Here is a 20018-nt window from a genome sequence, read left to right as displayed (position 1 = left end):
GGATGGGAAGAGCTGCTGGATCACCCTGAAGCTGTTTCATCTTACCAGTGACCTTACCCAGCAATCTGTGGCTTTACTGGGCTATACAGGGCTAATGCTACAAGCAGGATGAGAAATGAGCTTGGCATAGGAGTGTTTCTAGCTTTTATCTAATTTGGTCAGCTTGACCCTAAATTTAAAGTTACATTTGCCAAGGTAAATTAAACTTAGCTAGAATTTCTGGGTATTAGTAATGACTCTTTTAGGACTAGGTTTCCCTAAGAGGCAAAAAAATAACTTTATAAACTTCCAAATGGAAATAGTAAAATGAAATATTCATACAAACCTGAAGATGTAAATGGATAACTGATCCAAAAAACAATTCATTTATTGCTCTGAATTCTCTGCTTTCTTATTCATCTCTTTTATTTACACTTTCTTGAGAAAATTTGGTAACTTACTTAGTCCATTATCTACATCTGCTGATACAGAAAGTCAGTGGCATTAGGAATGGGTCTTCTGCTACTGCAACCTTAGGTCTTGTAAAAGATCATGGGAAAGCAGCTGAATGGGATATAAACACTTTTCAAAACAAAGCCTTTCCCTGCAGAATTTCCAAGACAAGAATGTTGGTTTGGTTGTGTGTGAGCTCCAACAGGCACCAGTGGCATTTCAGAAATCAGATGTCTCATCCACTTCAAAAGTCAGAATGATCCAAATCAGGAAGAGCTGTTTTCATATGCCACAGACAGATGACAGCAGCTACCACAGATAGACTGCTGAAGCTGGTTAGGGTATTCCTACACACATCCACAGTGTACGAACTGTCTATCACCAGTGTTTGCTTTACAGGATTGTAAGGCAGAAGTTTTCCTGAAGGTAATTGACAGTGGTGAAATTTCCTCTCAGTTCTGTTCTCCAATATGTGTTTGCCTTTTGAGGCAAACTGCTCAGAAGCCAGACCCTCCTGTAGTCACAGTACAAATAGAAAAAGAGCTTAGTAGCCTTCCCTCTGACTTAGCCATTTTTCAGATTTTTGCCTTACTAGCACCTTATACGGTCACACCCTGTATTGCTGATTTTTCCTCCACTAAAAGTCTAGTCCACTTTCTACTTCTAATTGCACAGGAAAATGCCAGATAATATTAAGACCCTGACACTGGAAATTTAGGGAACCATCACAGTCTCTTTTGCCCTGCCATCAATGAATTACTCTTCCTATCACACCTTTCCTACAGAAAAAGGTCCATGTTTTTATTTTAGGGAAAGTCGTTGTAAAGTTTGTGAAGTAGCAGCTCTCATACCTCATTTCTTCCAAATTTCAGTACCTTATTAATCTGACTATTGTTAGTTTATTCATTGTTTATTTATTTATTTACACATATATTATAAATTATTATAAAATATATATTTATTATATAATAAATTATATATATATTATATATATTTATTTATTCATAGTTGAGGGTTCCCAAAGATTTGCATTGAGTCATTTCTCATCAGCTCCAAAAGCAATCTGTCAACTGCAATAGGAGTCTGTATTATTATCATAATCCAGTGTATGTGTGTGTGGCAAAAGGACAGTTAAACCAGGGAAGAGCTCTGGGCTTATAGCTTGTTATTGCATGTCTCTTTTTCCATAAATTATCTGATATCTGGAAGAGATGATAGACTGGATGAGAGCCATCCTGGTAAGGCGACAGCCAATGCTGATGGTGGAACAATGGGAAGAGGAGACAATTATTATAAGAGACTTGTGATAAGAGTGTGGCTTCAGGTGACATTGCTGACTTTGGAGAACTGGTGCCTACATTTGGAAGAGGAGGTAAAAGGAAAAAGCAAATGCACATCTTTCAAACTTTTATTTTAATGCAAAGGAACCCAGAGCCAAGGAGTTCTAGTAAAACATATAAGTTCAGTTTGCATTTTTCTGGCTTCTGAGAGGAATGTGGAACTGAGATGCTGGTGATGGCACAGACCAGAGAGTTATTTCTTATAAGAAGCTGCCTCAGAGAAAAAAAACAACCCACCAAATGCATTGTGTTCTATTTTCTGTCGTTTTAAACATTCGTCAGAGTAATGGAGCACTTTGGAATATGAATGAGTTTTTCTGTTTGCATATGTAAATAAAAAAATCATAGCCCAAAAACATCCAAGTAAATGTTTTTAAATACCAAGAACAGAAAAAATTAGTGAGAGAAAAAAATAATGTTAGAAAACATGAAAACCGTCATGACCAACAATAGAAACTTTCAACATATTTAGATAGTCTTTTAAACAGAAAGATATAACTGTCCAGCAAGAGAGAGAGATAGGAAATAAAACTGTTTTGATATTGCTACCTATATATTTGAATTCTCTAGTATATTAAAACACAGAAGTCCAATCAGTATACTCAGATATTTATATCAAAGTAATTAAAGAAAAAGAATTCAGTGCAATATGCATTTCTTTCCTTTAATAGTATAAATAGAATAATCAGCTCATTCAGTGTTTTTTTACAAATTCAGCAGCAGCTTTCCGAAACAATTTCTTTGTTCTGAAATGTTTACCATTGTTTCCGCTAAATACATGAACAATTGTGAAAGTATGAAAAACTGTTCCTACCTCTCTTTTATCTTTTTTTGTTGTTGTTGTTTAGGGTAGTTTTAGGAATAATCTTTAAGGCTCAATTTTTTATTTTTTTTTTACTTTAGAAAAAGAACAAAAAAAATATCTCTATCTCCCAGCATAACTAGAGCCTTTTCACTCTGTGAGAGGTCTAATCTCCCTGTAACAACACTGGTAAAAAAATGGGGAAGGGGGAAAGAAATGAAAAAGTTGTGTATCTGTCTTAGTTGAAAGTTTTGTTGAAAATAGTGGCGGAAACCAAAGTACAGTTTCAATCATGTTTTTCAACTCTAATGATATTTAGATCCAGAAATTTGCTAAAATTCATTTATAGGATACTGAGTGCTTTAAATGTACATTTTCATTTCCTCTATACCAAAACAAGGCCAGACTGAATTCTTCAGTACAATATAGCTGTGAAGCTTAAAATGCCAAAGTACTTTCCAGTGATTTTCCCAGCTTGCTTATACATGTCATTGATTTTTTTCTTTTGCATTAGTCTTTTCTGAGAAGCCTGTGATTGAAAAAATAAATTAAATGGACCTGGTAATAATAGTAAGCATGGATAGAATAAGTCTTTTCATAGACCCCAATTCAGTATTTTATTTAAGCATACGCAGAGGTCTTCTGGGCAACCTTTTGCAGCAGGTGACCAAGACACACACTGGTCCAGATGTTGTTGGAACAGAATGGAAGCCACACAGCTTTCCATAAAAATATACACATATATACATCTACATCCCTTTGAGCACAGTGACACAGCTCATACAGGCAGCATTTTTATCTTCTCCAAGATCCATACACTACAAATATCTGACCAGTTGCAATGACCATAGGGGCACTAAGTGGACATGTTGCTACAGAACTTTTTAAAGGACTGAAACAGAAGCACATAGGAGAGAGAACATAAGGTGCAATCACTCAGATGAGTCATGTGATCCATTTCCACATGCTGATAATTCGTTGAGTGTGAACCACAATAGAATAATGCACTCAGCTGGTTCAGTTCCTTGTATGCTCTAAGTTACAAATCTACAAAACAAAAATTTCTCCACACAGTCAAGTAATTCAGAGAGCAAGTACGAGATACAATGGAGAAAAAAAAGAAGCAGTACAAGAGACAGAAAGTTCCCTGTTGCCCTATCAAATTTAATATCCCTGTATATGTTCTTGAATGCAGATTAGGTGAACAAAGTTCTCTAATAGAAGTCAAAATATAAACACTAGGGATTCTCTAATACTTACTGTTCAATTACATTGCTCTATAACTTCCTGAAGAACGGAGGGTTTAAGAAAAAGAAAGGTTCTTTCTGGTTGGACATTTTTAAGTTATCATTTGTAAGACCACATAAAATGATTTAGTTGTCAAAGAATAACTGAACTACATAAATAAAACATTATATAAAAGACATCTTAGTACAATTTATGTGAAGTGAATTTCACAAGGACCAGTCTATTGTAGAAAATTCAACTTATCTCTTCCTGATCCTTTTATTCTATCTAAACATAGAAATTTATGTCAGTTCAAAAAAATCTATTACTGTTTCTCATAACTGAATCCATTATTTTCCCTCCATGATCCATCATGCAAAAACAAGTGCAATAGATAGTTCTAGCAGAACGTTGAACATAAAAGGCCTCAAGAATAGAATGAGATATGTTAAACCTATCTCGCTGTGCACTGTAACTGGAAATGATAACCTTGCAGTTTAATTTAAATCAAGTCATAGCAAAGACTTCTGACTGTAATTGTTATCTGCCACATAAATAAAATTATTGTGAAATGGAATTGGGCTTGGAAAGGTATAGTTTTGCTTGTTGCATTGCCTGTCAGCAAATTGGACTCTGGGAAGGTTTATCACTCTTTGCCACCTTCTCCCACCAGTATTTGTTAATAATGGATCCATTTGACTGCAAAAAATATGGAAAGAAAGAGCTAAAAACAAATGATTCATTTTCCACATTACTCTTTATTTCCAGAGTTTTGCTGGTTCCATTGCATTAGTGATTTTTGTCTCCTTTGTTCCCCTGCCAACCAAAGGAAAAACAAAGACTCAAAATTAGAGTAGTAGCATTTCACTTGTATAACAGCAGTTTACTGACAGGAAAAATAAGGGAGCAAGTGCAAATGCATGGATTTATGCCAGAACAAGGAACCAATGAATCTCAGATCAACATTTGTGGTTTCCAAGTTGGCCTCAGTTGGATTGTTGATGATGTCAAAGGTGCTCTTGCAGACACCAGACTTCGTCAGTGCAACACAGAGCAAGAGAAAAAGGAACAACCTACTTTCCTGCCTTTCCTTGCTTTCCACTTTTGCTAAGAAAAGAGTGCACTAATCTCAGGACACACATCAGTGGGGAGGAAACGGTGCTCAGGCCTAGACAACAAAGACTGATTACACCTCTTCACCCACAGTACATCTTGGGGAGGCCAAATATGCATAGGTTGTCTCAAAGATGAACACAAAATTAATTTATTTGATGTAGTATTTATAATGAGACACACCAAAGTGAACTTACCTGCTGCTTTCAGGCAGTGCTGCTGCTTGTCTCCCACCCTGGGCCAGCACATAGGAGAGGCAGCTGGCAGACCCAAACTCTATTAACCAGCTGTGTGTGTGCAAGCATGCAAAGTGAAAGCAGAGAGGATGAAGTGGCAGGATGCAGCAGCAGGGGAACATTCCTGCCAGCAGTAGCCCAGCATGCCAGGCTGTATCACCTGGAGGCCATCACATGCAGGTGCCTGCTCCTCACACGGCTCATCAGGGTGCAGCTCACTTGCAGCTTCTGCTCCTTTTAGCCTAAGGTGGCTCATGAGGCCACACTTGGTAGACAGAGCTTGAAATAGCTAATTTCAGTTTACAACAGGCGGGTTATTACACACACCCTTCAGCAAAGGGTCTCACCTCTGCCAGATACCTTTACAGTAGCAAACACAAAGAAGACCACCAAGGGTGTTTCAGAGGAGAAATTAAGTTTTGGGACACTGATTCATCATCTCAAGGAGCTTTTCTCTCTCTCCTTTGACTACAGAAGAAATTAAGGTGACAAACAATTCAAGCTACCTAGACAAGTAGACTTTCTACTTCCTATATGTTGGTTTAGGAATACATTTATTGTACAGGTGGGATTTCTTCAGAATCACTGGTGTCACTTCATGGAGTCCTGCAAGATGTTGCAGACTTGAGGGCAGAGGTCAGCACACAGCAGCTTGGACCAATTGGTGTAATATGGAATTCTGAAAACTTTGCTATTTCCCTGCTGTCAATTTTTTTTTTCATGGCAACTTGTCTCCTGTGAACTGCATACGTCTGCGCTTTTTTAAGATTATATCTTTTATCAGCAATTTGGGGTTTTTTTTGAATGGGGAAACTCAACTTTTAGTTGCAATATTCTTAATGTTATAAGTCTAGAAAATCATGTTAGAAATACTGCTTGAACATCAAGATCCTAACTTTGGCACAAAGATCTTTCCAAATAACAACATTCGTATTCTTATTAGATAAACCTACTCTGTGGGATTTGCTAACCTAGTACTGTAACAGAATTAAACACAGCTCCCAGCTAGATGAGATACACATGGATTGATGGAGGTCTGATAATCATAAATAACATCTTGTTGAGGCCATGAGCCAGTAGCTAGCATGAGTCTCTAAACAAACATGGACAGTGGACAGCAGGAGACTTTGCCTGAGAATCTCCCAGGTCCTTCCATGCCAATTCTTATTAGGATGGGTTTGGTGAAGCCAAATTTCCACTTCTTTCTGAGTGGATGATTACTTTCCAAACTCACATGGATGCTATGACAGCTAATAAATTATAGCTGTATTATGCTGTACAAATTTGATTACTATAAAGAGAGTTAGTAGGGAGAAACACTTCACAGAAAATGAACAGAGACACAATGCTATAAAGGCACTGTAGTTAGATAGAAAGAAGAGAAAAACAATAAATAAGGAAAGGGGATTTGAGTAATGAGTACATAAGAGATGTATATAAAAGAAACAAGCAGTGTGCTGCCTTTCAAAATAGAGGAGGGGAAAAGGAAATTAAAAATTAGAAGCAGGCAAGCCAGCAAGATGAATAGATTTGAAGTATAAAGAGAAGAAAAGAATTTGAAAAAGGTGTAATAAAAGCCACCCAACCTTTAAAGTAATGAATATTTTAATTTTTTTATACCCTTTCTGGATATTAGAGGGAAATGGTAGCACACTTATACTGACCTTGCACTATGCCAACACAGTACAGTTTTTAATTCCTGAATGATGTTGTCAAATAATTAGCTGATGAATCACAAGTAAATAATTAATTCTTGGTTCTGTAAGCCTCACAACTGAGAACATAAAATGCACAGTGATAACCAGATTTTAGCAGAACTGATATTGTTATTAGTCAGAAAAAGGACAAAAAAAATGTAACATCTGTAGCTATAAAGACAGCTAGAAGAAGCACCTGGGCTCCATTTTCCCATGGAACAAAATAAAATGGATCATCTATTATTTAAATCTACTATATTAAAGTTATGTCTGGAGAAGGTAGAAGAATGGATTGCTAGTTTCTCTGCAAATTACCTAGACTTGCCCTGGGCTTTGTCCTGTTGGAGAGGGTGCATGATTTGAGGGACCAGGATTGGAAAGGGTGTCACTCTAAAAGGCTAAGGCAGTCTTAAGTTCATGTTAAAATATCTTTTCCTACAATACTCCTAAGATGAAAAGCTATAAAATAAATCCTTAGAGTTCAAAGAACAATAGTTTATCGGTTTCATGGCACTATTTAACAACCTTAAGAACAAACAGCTTCAGGAATCTAATGTTTATTCTCATAATAGAGGAACAGTAGACAAACTAAAAGAGATCAACCTTTGTATCCATAAAACAAAATAATTCCTTTTCTGCAGTGAACATCTGTTTATTTCCTGATACAGTAAAAGCATGTGTACCTCAAGCCTAAGCAAGGCAATTACTTTGGATTCTGCCATCATCACAGTCATAGGATCCCTTTTATTATTTTTTACAGTGAGAGGACTCTGGGAGCACAGATCCTGCTGTGCAGAGCCATCACACTCCTTCATGAGAACAGGCTGGTAGGAACAAAAAATCTAAGCAAAAGCAAATAATTATTCCAATAAAGAAATGAAAAACATTTACAATAGTTATCAAGCTAGACTAATTTCATTTGTTAATTCTTGCAATCTCTTATTTAAAAATAAATAGAAGACACTTTATTTTTTAAAAAATTTTAAGAGTCTCTGAGGATCAGCGTGGGCATGAAAATGTACCAGGATTCCTCAGCACCCCCAAGTAACCTGGAAGCCTGAGGTTAGGCTGATTCAACAGCCCTCTGTCATCTATGTTGGCTACCACCTGTCCTTCAAGGCCCACTGAGGGGTCCCTTTCACCATGGTCTGTGCCTAGGCATAGGAATAGGACTCAGTGTCAAAGTAGCCCTCCAGCTGCTTGCTGAGGGCATCGAAGGTGGGCCGCCCATCCACCTCCGCGCTCCAGCACTGCAACATCATCTCATAGAGCGGTGCTGGGCAGGTCTCTGGCTGAGGAAGTCTGTACCCATCATCCAGCAGCTGGATCACCTGGTGTCCTGGCATACCTGCAAGCCAAAATAAGTTCATCAGACTACTCAGGGTCTACTTAGTGATGCCATGTATCTCTGTGTCTTCATCATAGAACCACAGTAGAATGGTTTGGGTTGGAAGGGACCTTGAAGACCATCTTGTTCCAACCCCTCTACCATGAACAGGGACAACCAGCTTGCTCACAGTCCCTTCCACCCTGACCTTGAAGACTTCCAGGGACAGGGCCTCATCTCTTACTGTTTACTAGCAGTTAAAAAACAGCTCCAATGCTTCCCAACCACCTCATCCTGACTGTGCCACCTGCAAGGCACTGCAAACGGATTTGTCTGGGTGTGAGGCTTTTCTCCCACGAGCCAGGTTTGCCAACATTTTTCTTACATCTATTTCACTTGAATTGTTGCTAAATCCCTATAGTCTCAATGACTCCAAAATCTCTCAAGAAAACCTGTACTGCTACTGAATTTTCCTCACATTTAGAAACTTTTTTGTAAAGTCAGCCATAAGTTTCTTCGAGGGCAGATGTTCAGTGACATCCTGCCTGCTCTGCCACCACCAGTAATGGAGAAGAAACCATTCCCCTACCTTTGCTATACCTTTATATACTAAAACTATTGTTCCATTCACTTTTAATTTTTTACTCTTTAAATTAAATCTCGAATTGTGTAATCTTCTTTTCCCTAGATCTCTGAATGGTGTTTCCTCTGCACATTGTCCACTGCCACCACAAATCAACATACCCTTTTCTCCTAACCGATTACTGAGAACAAACTACTGAAAGTAATACAAAGTAAGCAAATAGCCATGGCAAAAGAACATTTTCTACTGTCAAGATACAGGTAAAATATGTCTTTGCAAAGGGATAACACTGAATGTATTTTCAGACAATACTCAGAACTATGGTGTTACATGTTTATACTAAAATCTTTTATTTGTGAGTCTGTGTGCATACGCACACATCTGTAGCTTATGTAGGATCTCAGGATTTTTTGCTTTGCTTTTCTTTTTTTATTTTTTCTTCAGAATACTTTCACAGGAGGTGAGGGTGAGGATCAAAAAGCAAAATCAATTTTGCCTTTTACAGGAAATATCAGTTTGAGACCCTGTGAAGTGTAGTTTATGGTGAACGCACCACACCTCAGGCCTGTTCAGGTGCAACATAACTGTTTTTTGCTTTAGTTCTTCCCTTGTGCTCTCCTCACCAGCACTAATTGAGCCACAGTCAATCATTTCACTAATATTGTATGTTATTGGAGCCACAATTCCTTGAGCATTTTTCACAGTGCTAGGAACAGTAGCTGCTCTCAGACCACTATATCTACTTTTAATGTTGGTGACATTTTTTAATTATTTCTTTAATTCTTGTGATCCTTCTCTTTACGAAGACTTTTCAATGCAATAGTAAAATATGAGGTAAGGGGGGAAGTACACCCTGATTCATTTCTCAGACACCTTCTTCCTGAAGTGCCCGTGCCATGCTCCACATATAGTTTATTCTTCCATGAGATATACTAAAAAAAATTTTAAAAGGACAGTATGGGGAATAAAAAAACCTTCCTTTTTTCTTCCCTTTTTCCATATTCCAAGAATTGGCATCTTTGATCTGATGCTGGAGAAAAATAGCCAGCTGGCTTAGGTGCCTGTGCAGTGCAGGTTGACTTCAGCAAGCATCTTAAATGTATGCTAATCACAGCATTTGGAAAGCTTCCAGGGAGCCTGGGGAAGCCAGAAGGTCTGACCCACTAAATGGACCTCATCTGAACAGCCTTCTTTCTCTGTTTACAGTTTTAACCCTTTAACATACCCATAGAACAAGCATTCAACCTTTTCTTTGTGTGTCATTCTGAAAGCAAGAAAAAAATTAGACATCATTCTTTAGGTTAAAAGGACTTACCAGCATAAGGCATCTTCCCATAGGTGATTATTTCAAACAGAAGTATTCCAAATGACCAGACATCTGATTTAATACTGAATCTGTTGTAGCGAATCGCCTCCGGGGCTGTCCATTTTACTGGTAGTTTTGTTTCAGTCCTAGCTTCATATACATTTTCATTTTCTACCTGTCATGGATACAATGAAGCAAGCCTGATTTCAGATCTGCTTCAGCAAAGCACTTAAGCACCTGACTAAGCTCAGCCTGTGCTTAATCTTATCATCTTTTAGCCAAGAACTTGTCTTTCATGGCATTACAGTACACATTTTCTGATGTCTATCGTTGAATTTGGCTTCACATTTGAGAAATGCAGAGGCTTCATCGGAGACTTTTCTAAAGCATTTATCATTTCGACCAAGCACACAGCATTGGAGTAGCTCCTGATTAATTATGACTTGCTACTGTGAATCCTGGTCCTGACATACAAGATTTCAAAAGTCTGTCAGGAATGGCAGCATAAGCATCCTGCTGACACCAGAGACCAAATGGCTTCACATCATGTCATCAGTAAACAGAGAAGGCAAGAGCACGAGCTAACGAATTTCAGAACCTTTCTCTGTGATTTATTGTGGTGTTGAAGGGCCATTGAATATAATAACAATCACTTACACAGGTTTCTGGGACCAAAGAATAAACTCTGACTGATTCAAATTAACATATTAGCTTACAGAGAGTCAAATTAATTAATGTAAAGTGAAGCTGAAAGACGCATAGAAAAACTGTTAACTTGCAAATTTGTAGAATCATGTCCTTAAAGGTTTACTGCACAAACATCTAAATTTTTCAAACATTTATTCTCTCTTTAATTCCTACATGTAATTTAGTGTACTTAAGTCACATCCAAGTCTTGGTCAAGTTTTTCACATGCAAATCCTGGCAAACGTGTAGCAGATTTTCCTTGTTTTAATACAAAATCTATGTTTCCCAGCTTCAATGCCATATAGTTTTGAAAATACTGGTTGTAGTGATTTTTATCTATATACCAATACAAGTATCTTGACCATAATACTCATCTCTAGGAGTAAGAAATTATTTCATTATACTAATTAATCCATATGGAAATACTGATTTCATTTCTCACACCTAATCCTTTGTGATCTTTCCATGTGACCATGTTATTGCTTTGGCTTAGGAGACAAACTATTCCTAGAAAAATATGCCAAAATGACTCTACAACTGAATATCTTAGTAAAGTTCAGCTTCAACAAGAAATGTCAACAGCTGTAAATTATTACCCTTTCTAGTGGGGACAAAGGAGAAATATCCACTGCGAGCATTATTCATTTAAAAATATGTATTTTTTCACGTTACAGAATGTGCAATCTGAACTTATGCATATCTAGAAGGATCAAAATTAAGCAAAAAGCACTTTCAAAGTCCCTTGATGCCATTGTCAAGCCATTATTCTATACTTCAGTGTGTAATAAATCCAACTCTGTTACAAACTTCAATTTTGGCTGCTTGAATGAAAAAAAAACAAATGAGAAGCAGAGGACTTTTTTCTCTGTTTTTCCTTCTCAGGGCAAGAATATAAATCAATTAGAAAAAAAAAAAAAAACACAACCAAAGATCTCAGAAATTATGGATTACATACTGAAATCCATAAAATATGGCAAATCAAATCTTTCCAACTCTGATCAAATCATTTTCAGAGGTAGAAAATCTCATTTCTGAACCACAGCTCTTTCCTAGGGAGAAATTGGTCAGTGATATTTGTCATTCCCTGCCCTCGAGGGCTAGAGGGAAAAAAACGTTGCAGTGGCAAAGAACTTGAAACTGGATCAGATTTAAAGCTCTGAGAGCTCACTTTATGAACTTTGCTGTTAGCTGTGGAGAGGAATAAGGTACTTTTATGATTACTACCTGCATTTGAAAGCATCATGGAGGCAGTGGAGCAGTGAACAAGGGGAGAATAGCTGCCAATACATTTTTATATGACTTCCCTTACAGGCTCAAGAATATAGTTTTTCCATCATTCCCATGATCTCTCTCCATGTGGCAGACACTAGCATTGTGGATAAAGGTTGCCCAGCAAAGGCTGTTGCTTGCTAGGCTCCTTTCTTGGTGACTAAGTGGGAAGCAGACGCCAGAATGCTTTCTGTAGACTGACAAAAAGGCACAGACCACCTTCTAACTTTGCATAGGATAATGCAGGTAGAGGATATAAATGAACTCATTAGGGGTCCTTTTCTCCCTGGGCTTGCCTTTTGCCTGAACACAGCAATTCAGAGACTGCAGTCAATCCTTGAGTTGGCCTCTTCTACCTTGTTCTCCAGAGTTAAAAGCAGAGACAATCCACTCTCCCACAACCTACCTTAAAAACTCTTGCAAGTCCAAAGTCTGCCACTTTGTAAACATTGTGTTCACCAACAAGGACATTCCTGGCTGCCAGATCCCGATGGATATAGTTCTGAGATTCAAGGTATGCCATCCCAGAAGCCACCTGAGTAGCCATGTCTACTTGATGTGTCAGGAAGATTTGAGAGCCTCCATCTTCTGTTTAAAAAGAAGATGACAAGAACAGCATAATGTTTACAGATTTCAGATACAAATAACTGAAAAACTGCCTGAGTCAAATAGCCAACACAAATGAACTAAACCACGCAATACAATAAAGTAATAGCCCAACCAAATGACAGAGGTTAGCAAATGACACTCCTTATTTCACAATAATTGAGTAACAGTGCCTGCCTCATCTTCTCTAAAAGAGTGGATACTAAATACAGGAGTAGATCTAGGCCTGGAAGGAGCTTCTGACACAGTCCAAAGAGAAAGCTGTTTATCTGCTGATAGTAACATAGTATGCACCTTTCTGGCAGGTGCATAAAACTGTTCCAAACTGTGAGTAAGAGTTAATGTCAGTACCCACTGGCTGTAGCCAAAGCTGACTAAGGATGGAAAGGCACAAAATTACCATTGTTCCCTGTTCTCCAATGATTCTTACTAGGAAATATACCATCTGCTGTCAAGTCTAACTCTCATTTTCACTTTCCAGTTCACTTGATGCTTCACACTGTTATCTCTGTCATTGCTATTCAACAGTAGGACTCCTTGAGCTGTTTTCAAGCTGCCTGTTTCCCTAGTAGGACTTTCTGAAACAATGTGTAATTCCCACCACTTTAAAACCAGCAAATCCCAGAAACTGAGATTTGCCAATCAAAGATAAGCTGTTCAAACAAAGTAGTAGCAGAACTTTGAGCAGAGCAACTTGCCTCCACAAATGAAGGAAAGAGTCTCGGGCCATGAAAAACTGCAGCCAAAAATTGTAAGACAGGTAACCAAAAAGTCATTGAGGTATAACACACCAGAATACAAATTCAGGGCCTTTGTGGATTTTTAAGGACAGCTGACTTCCTCATAAGAAAGAATTATACCCCAAAGTAATCTGGGTAAGGTATAACAGTGCTATATTCAAGCACCACTGTCACCCAAACCCAAATGCTGCAGCACTGAAGCATGAGTGCCTACCTCTGTAGCTTCTAACACTCAAAACAGTTTCAACTTTCTGTTTCAGAATCTTAACAATATCAAAAAGCTGAATGTTTGCTGCTAGGCTTATTGGCAGTTCTCCTTTCTCATCAGATTGGTGACTTTTACTTGCTGCCTGTGTGTTAGAAAAATAAAACATTTGTAGCTGGCAGTTTTCTGTTGTTTATTTTTAAATAATTTGTAGTTATAGTGTGTCTTAGCATTGTTTTGCATAGCCTCCTCCAGTTCTGGCATTTTATCTGACATAACCTTGCAATCCCACTTTATGAAGAATGAAATAAAGTGTAAAATTCAATTGTTTACTAATCTATTCTGCAATCTCCAGGCCTTGAATTTCCTTCTCATCTAGATGTTCTGAGATGAATAGGTAGAAAAAAAAAAGAACTAAATTATTAAATTTGTCCTGTATGTGTATTACCCTACTTCCTTTTTGAGGCTAAACTCATGGTCATGATAATCCAGCACCAAGATTATTTACTTCTATTGTTGACTCAGAACATTTACTTCTATTGTTGATTCAGAACATCTTTTCCTCTCCTACACATATGTTTCATAGTTGCATTGTCCTTTAAAAGAAAGAGGGAGAAAAATCAGCCTATGTGAAAATCCATTCAGGCCACAGACTAATATAATGTTCTGAAGTTTTGCAATTCTGATAACTGGCAGGCATCAACATTTACTATTCGTCTTGCTAGACAAAGATAGAAATCCACAAATTATGCTCATGTTGTATTTAATCAGAAAATACCTAAATATGTATAGGTAGCTTGCATGAGTACCTGGGTTTTGGAAGCTATCTTATATGTGTCAGCTTTAAATGTTCCCTTTCACATGGCTTCTTCATCTGCATGGGTTGTGAACTACCTCCTGGTGAAAGCAGACAAGAATTCAGACAAACTTGAGCACATTGGTCTGCCAATGCTCAGGGATAGCCTGACACAAGCTTGTTCCAACAGGTAGAGCACAGACATGTACTGAAAAACGGATGACTCATAAGCCTTGTGTTTAATGAGCTGCCTCATAGGAGTTAGAGCTGCTAAACCCTTCCTGTCTTATTCCCTGCAGGACACTCAGGTGCACCATGCTAAAGCACAAAGACGAGATCCACCTCTAACAGTGGAGTTGCAGTTGAAAGATTTTTCTTCTATTGAGTCCTGTTTGGGGTAGCAGATCAGACTGGGCTGACCTGCTGCCTTTAGCCTGTGGGCTGAGGGAGAGGAAGAGGCCACTGTTACCCTGGCTGCTACAGTATTTCTTGGATGATTTATCTCTGTGAGCTGGTTCTGCACTGCAGCTGTCCTGGAGGGAAAGCTTTAAGGAGGAGCCTCAGCTGATCAGGAGCTGCAAACTGTGCACAAAGATGGAGCATGAAAGTACACGTCTCTTTGGGATCTGAAGTGTAAATCATGTATAGCAGTCTCATAAAGATTTCTGACTATACCTCCAAAACACCAGGCTGGACCAGCCAAAGCACACAAGTTCAAGCACAGCACTACGTTAGTACAACTGTGGAAGGTTCCAAACCAGTCAGCTCCCATTTCATTCAGAGCACTTCAGAAGATATTACAGCTGTATTCATATGGGTATACATGTGCTGTAGTTTGTTTTAAAGTGTTCTGAGGGAGGAAAAACTATAAAAACAACAAAACCAAAGTTTAATATAAACTCATAGAATGGTTTGAGTTGGAAGGGACCTTAAAGATCCTCTAGTTCCAATCTCTCTGCCGTGGGAAGGTATGCTATTCACTAGCTCAGGGCCCCATTCAACCCAACCTTGAACACTTCCAGGGATGGGGCACCCACAACTCTGGGTAACCTGTCCCAGTGCCTCACCACCCTCATAGTGAAGAATTTCTAAGAATTACCTAAACTAAATAAAGCCTTTTTCAGTGTGAAGCCATTCCCCCTTGTCCTATCACTACGTGCCCTTGTAAAAAGTCCCTCTCTTCATCTGTCTTGTAGGCCACCTTTAGTACTAGAAGGCTGCTAAGTTTTATATATATGTATATGTTTATATAACTTCCACAATCAAACTCAGGCACTACTGCTGAATTTATAAAATCTTCCCATGGACCAATAAAGAAAATGTAGCACCTCCATGTCCTTTTTTACTAATATTTTTTTACAAAACTATCACCCCTATATAGAAAATTTATTAGACAAAATATTAAAGAAGTCTTGGGGTCTGCACCCTGTTCTTACCAATCACAACATCTCATATAGAAAAGACAGGAAAATATTCTCACTGACCTATATCGGACAATAAAAAGAAAAAAAAGGAAAAAGAAATAAAGCAGCACTTTCTCCAGTGAGGGCATTGCCTCCATAATATTTCACAGAACTTCAAGACTGTGTCCCCGACAGAACAAGCTCCAGGTCTATCAGATTTGATAAAAGCACTCATATATTTATGACAATTTCATTCACATCCAATTACAAAGAAAAGTTTTCAGTTGCATTTTTCTCATATTGGTGGCAGCTCAATAACTCTGCATAGCAGTGTTCATCAAGAACTATTCCAAAGTACATTTGCAGGATGCACAGGGAATTCACATGCCCATCATTATTAAGCAGCTGTCATCATGGTAGAATGTGATAGTAACTGTGAATAAAATGTTAGGGATTTTTAAAGTTGGAAAAGCATACCATGCAGTTCTAGGGAGGAAAACTTAATCAGAGAATATCTTTGGACTTTTCTCTGCTATAATTTGCCATATTTACCCATAGTGCTCACAGAGACAGAAGCCTTCTGGAAATATTTTCCTGTTCCCTGGAGTGGTTGAGTCTCAAGAGCTGTCCACTCATCAGGAGCTGTCCACTCCATGTCAGCTGATACATATCACTTTCAGTCATGGAGCTCTATGCAAGATTCAAATCTCTTTCCTTAATACTCTCACTGACAGCAGACTTTTCTCTGACCAATACCTATCAAAGTACCTGGATCTCTGCCTCCACCTCTTAGTTCTATGTACTTCCCTGTGTATAGGTCATCAGAGAAGAAGAGATACCACTAGGCTGGGTTTCAACTGGACATTTTTACTGTTATCCTGACGGCTGCCTGAAAACCAACTGCCTTTCCACAGTCTCTGATGCAGGGTTACAGAAGTGAACACTTAGCAAAGAGCAGGCTACATACATGTGCTGCACACAGCAAGGGCAGCTGCTGTGCCTGTGCTGGCAACTGATCCACACACAGGCTGCAGTGTTGATGTGCCCTGGACATATTGTACTCTGTGTACAAACAGGTCAATTTTCACCTCTGCAATAGCTGTGGCTCATCCTGGCTTTCTCAGAGCTATTTGTCCAGTGCAATAAGTGTTTTCATGCACAGCAATCATTTCCTGATGTGCCAGGCTCTTTCAATCAGGTAAGCAGCACTCTGCACACAAAGGCATGAAAGATGAGAATTGAAAGGAAATTTGTGCCTTGCTACCTCTGGAGAGTAAATGCCTACAAAACTGTAGATGATCTGGCCCAAGCTCATGGCAGACCCTCTCTGTGTAGTTCCTGGTGCAGCTGTCCCTCTAGCAGAGATTTCTTTAGCTTTAATTGTCTGTGGACTGAGCCTCATTTAAAAAAATGGATCTGCAGAGAAGATGGGGGAAGGCATGTGTCGTGTTAATACTTTCTGTGGTATTTCACAGGGCTTTGCTTTATGGGCTGGAAACAGAGAAGAAATTAAGCATGACAATCGCAGCAAACATTTTGTCTTCAAGAGATCATTACATTTAGCATCTCACAGACATCTGCTAAACTGAAAATGGGTAACACTAGAATCAAGCATTTCTCAATAACAGGAGTGAACTTAAAGTGCAATCATTATGCCAGTCTGTTCCAGGCTGTACATTTTTATTTTTAATTATTATTTGCCTTCAAAAGAGCACTTTGAAGTACTGCTGAGATAAAAACCCTAATGCGATAGGCAAGGGACAAATTCATAGTAAAAAGCTATCCCTGACTAGTAATAGTTTTCAAAGCTGTTAAGTACATTTTGTGGAAGTGCTCCTATTTCACGTCAAATATGATGACCTATCCTTCTGGATGCTTGTATTTTTATTCCATTAGTGTATGTTCCCACCTACTCATAGAACTGGGTGAAAAAATATGGGTCGTTACAAGGCAAGAATCAAACTGTGAATGTGATTCTTTCCTACTTCTCAAATATTTTGGCCCACCAAAAATTCATAAACATCTCTTTCCATTTTTCTTACACCCACACGCGATAAATAATGCAGCTTTTATATTAAAATAGGGTGTTGTACTTCTATTTTTTATGTTAGTGTGTTTACTAAACTGACAGCTGTAGCACCCCTAAAATGAATTTATAGTCATTTGCTTACTTTGAAGGTATTCTAGAAGACTTCCAAATCTCATCAGCTCAGTAATAATATAAATTGGGTCTTCCAAGGTACAGACAGCATAAAGTTGTATAAGCTTTGGATGTCTCAAGTTCTTCATTATTTGTGCTTCCCTCAGAAAGTCTTTTGGATCCATTGAACCTGAAACAACAGCATATAATAAAACATAAGCTGAGGTTATCAAAGGCCTTCCTACCAGCCTGGCAGACTTAAGGGAATAACTGAGATTGTTTTCTGTCTTGAAAGTACATTAGCATCTCAAATCTTCACAGTTCCCACAGAAAACAGACAGTGCAGCTCAAACAAACAGTTAATGAGTGAAACATGCCAGTTGTGTAGGGACAGAGAACATATGTGTTCCAGACACCAGAAATATAAAGGCTAAAATCAACTGCCCCTGGGCCTCCCCCAAACAGGAAACAAAAGTGAGGCTAGAATGTTAGCAGATACAATTTAAGCAAACAACCAGTTAATGAAAGGACCAGAAACTGAGGTGAGAGTGTCTAGGTAATGAACATAAAATTTCTGAGAGACAACTAGCTCTGCAACAAGAATTTGTTGCACTATATTTTCAGCTTCACCAATCAAAGTCTGAAGGCACTGGAATTACTTTAGCCTATACAGAGTACATGTGTGCATTTATATCTATAAAAATAAATAACTATTTTTAATGTTCATGTAATAACAACATTATTAGAAATACTAATGTATGCACAGATGTAACATTAATTTTACAAACCCTTAAATGTTAAAGTGTCTTAACAGCAAATTATGCCAACCTTTTAGGCATTACATAAGGTCATAACATCTCTAGTTCTATTCACATACACAGTGAGCCAATGTATAAACTATGTCAAAGAAACAATCAGAAATGGCATGGGGAATCATGGTAAATTTAGGATTAAAGCTCATATGTCCTGAATAGGGGATCGATTAGAAAAGCATGCATAAATAAAGTAGTAAAGCTTTTTCTATGAATGATTCAGTAGTGATCAGATATGGTCAGATGTTTGAGAAGTTGGTAAATAGTATCCACTTCAAAATGCTTGTACAAAAAAATATGAAATTATTCAACTACTCAAATGTCTCTTTCTTCCTAAATCAAAATACTTTAATTAAAAAAATATTACAGTGAAGATTGGGGAGGAAAAAAATCTATCCAAGTTATTCTGCTCTATGCTATGTTTGAAAACAAACTCTTCTTCTGGTGTAAGCAGATTGAGTCATTTCAGAAGCCAAGGCTGCAAGAATAAGTTTTTATGTGTTTTTTTTAACATTAGGTAACCAAAAAGGTTCATTTGAGAGTTTGTCTCCGTTCCAAATACAGATGTTTAAGTTAAGTGAAATTCTGGGAGTATGTTAAATGGCTCAGTAATAAAATTTCAACAGAAAATCTGTTCTACAAAAAGAACTAGCAAATCAGCCTGGGCCACTTTTATCCAACACCTACCTTGAGTGCCACCTCCTGAAAAATGCTCCAACCTATTTCCCAAAACATACTAATGATATGTGATTTCATATCCTTGCATCAACGCAAGAGGAATAACTCAGAAATGCTTCTGATATACACTCTATGAAAAAAGAGTCACTTGACATTGCAAGTTGGGAGAGCAAAGATTACTTCAAGGGACAAGTGCTCCTCTCCTCCATGTCCTCATACTTCCCTTGGCAATCCCATAGGGTCCAATTTGGCAATACTCAATAGGATGTCATTAGGAGGGATAGTGAAACTTAATGGATTTCATTGCCATCAATAAATGGAGAGCAGCCAATAATATATATCCTTAACAGGTACAGGCTATACTAATTTCCTTTTGACACTGTCAGAGGAAAGTCGAGGCCTGCATGAAAAGTAAATGATCTTACTCGGTCTGGATAAAGCAGAAATTATGACAGTCAGAGAGAAAATCCCAACTATCTGTTATGCTTCTCTATGTCTTTTTCCTGTATAGAGTAGCACAATCTTTACAGATTTTTTTGAACTTTCCACCAACTCTAGATTTTAAAAAAAAAATATCTAGGCTTGTCTTTATAGGGTTTAGACTCACTTTGATACTGAT

The 20018-nt window shown here is 38.0% G+C and overlaps 1 protein-coding gene across 1 annotated transcript in view; it reads right to left on the bottom strand.

The window, feature by feature from the left end:
- Positions 1-7859: 7859 nt before the first annotated feature.
- The window catches only part of FRK (fyn related Src family tyrosine kinase), a 47650-nt gene continuing 35491 nt past the window's right edge, over positions 7860-20018 (bottom strand). The window contains exons 5-8 of the mRNA XM_018078323.2: positions 17941-18099; positions 12426-12607; positions 10073-10238; positions 7860-8195 (exon numbers count right to left, since the gene is read on the bottom strand). Of these exons, the coding sequence (XP_017933812.1) occupies positions 8002-8195; positions 10073-10238; positions 12426-12607; positions 17941-18099 (701 nt within the window). The 3' untranslated portion in view covers positions 7860-8001. The remainder of the gene's footprint in view (positions 8196-10072; positions 10239-12425; positions 12608-17940; positions 18100-20018) is intronic.

This window comes from Manacus vitellinus, unplaced genomic scaffold, assembly GCF_001715985.3.
Source record: "Manacus vitellinus isolate BGI_N305 unplaced genomic scaffold, ASM171598v3 scaffold_4_pilon, whole genome shotgun sequence".
NCBI classification, from domain to species: Eukaryota; Metazoa; Chordata; class Aves; order Passeriformes; family Pipridae; genus Manacus; species Manacus vitellinus.
This window is presented reverse-complemented; position numbering and strand designations above follow the sequence as displayed.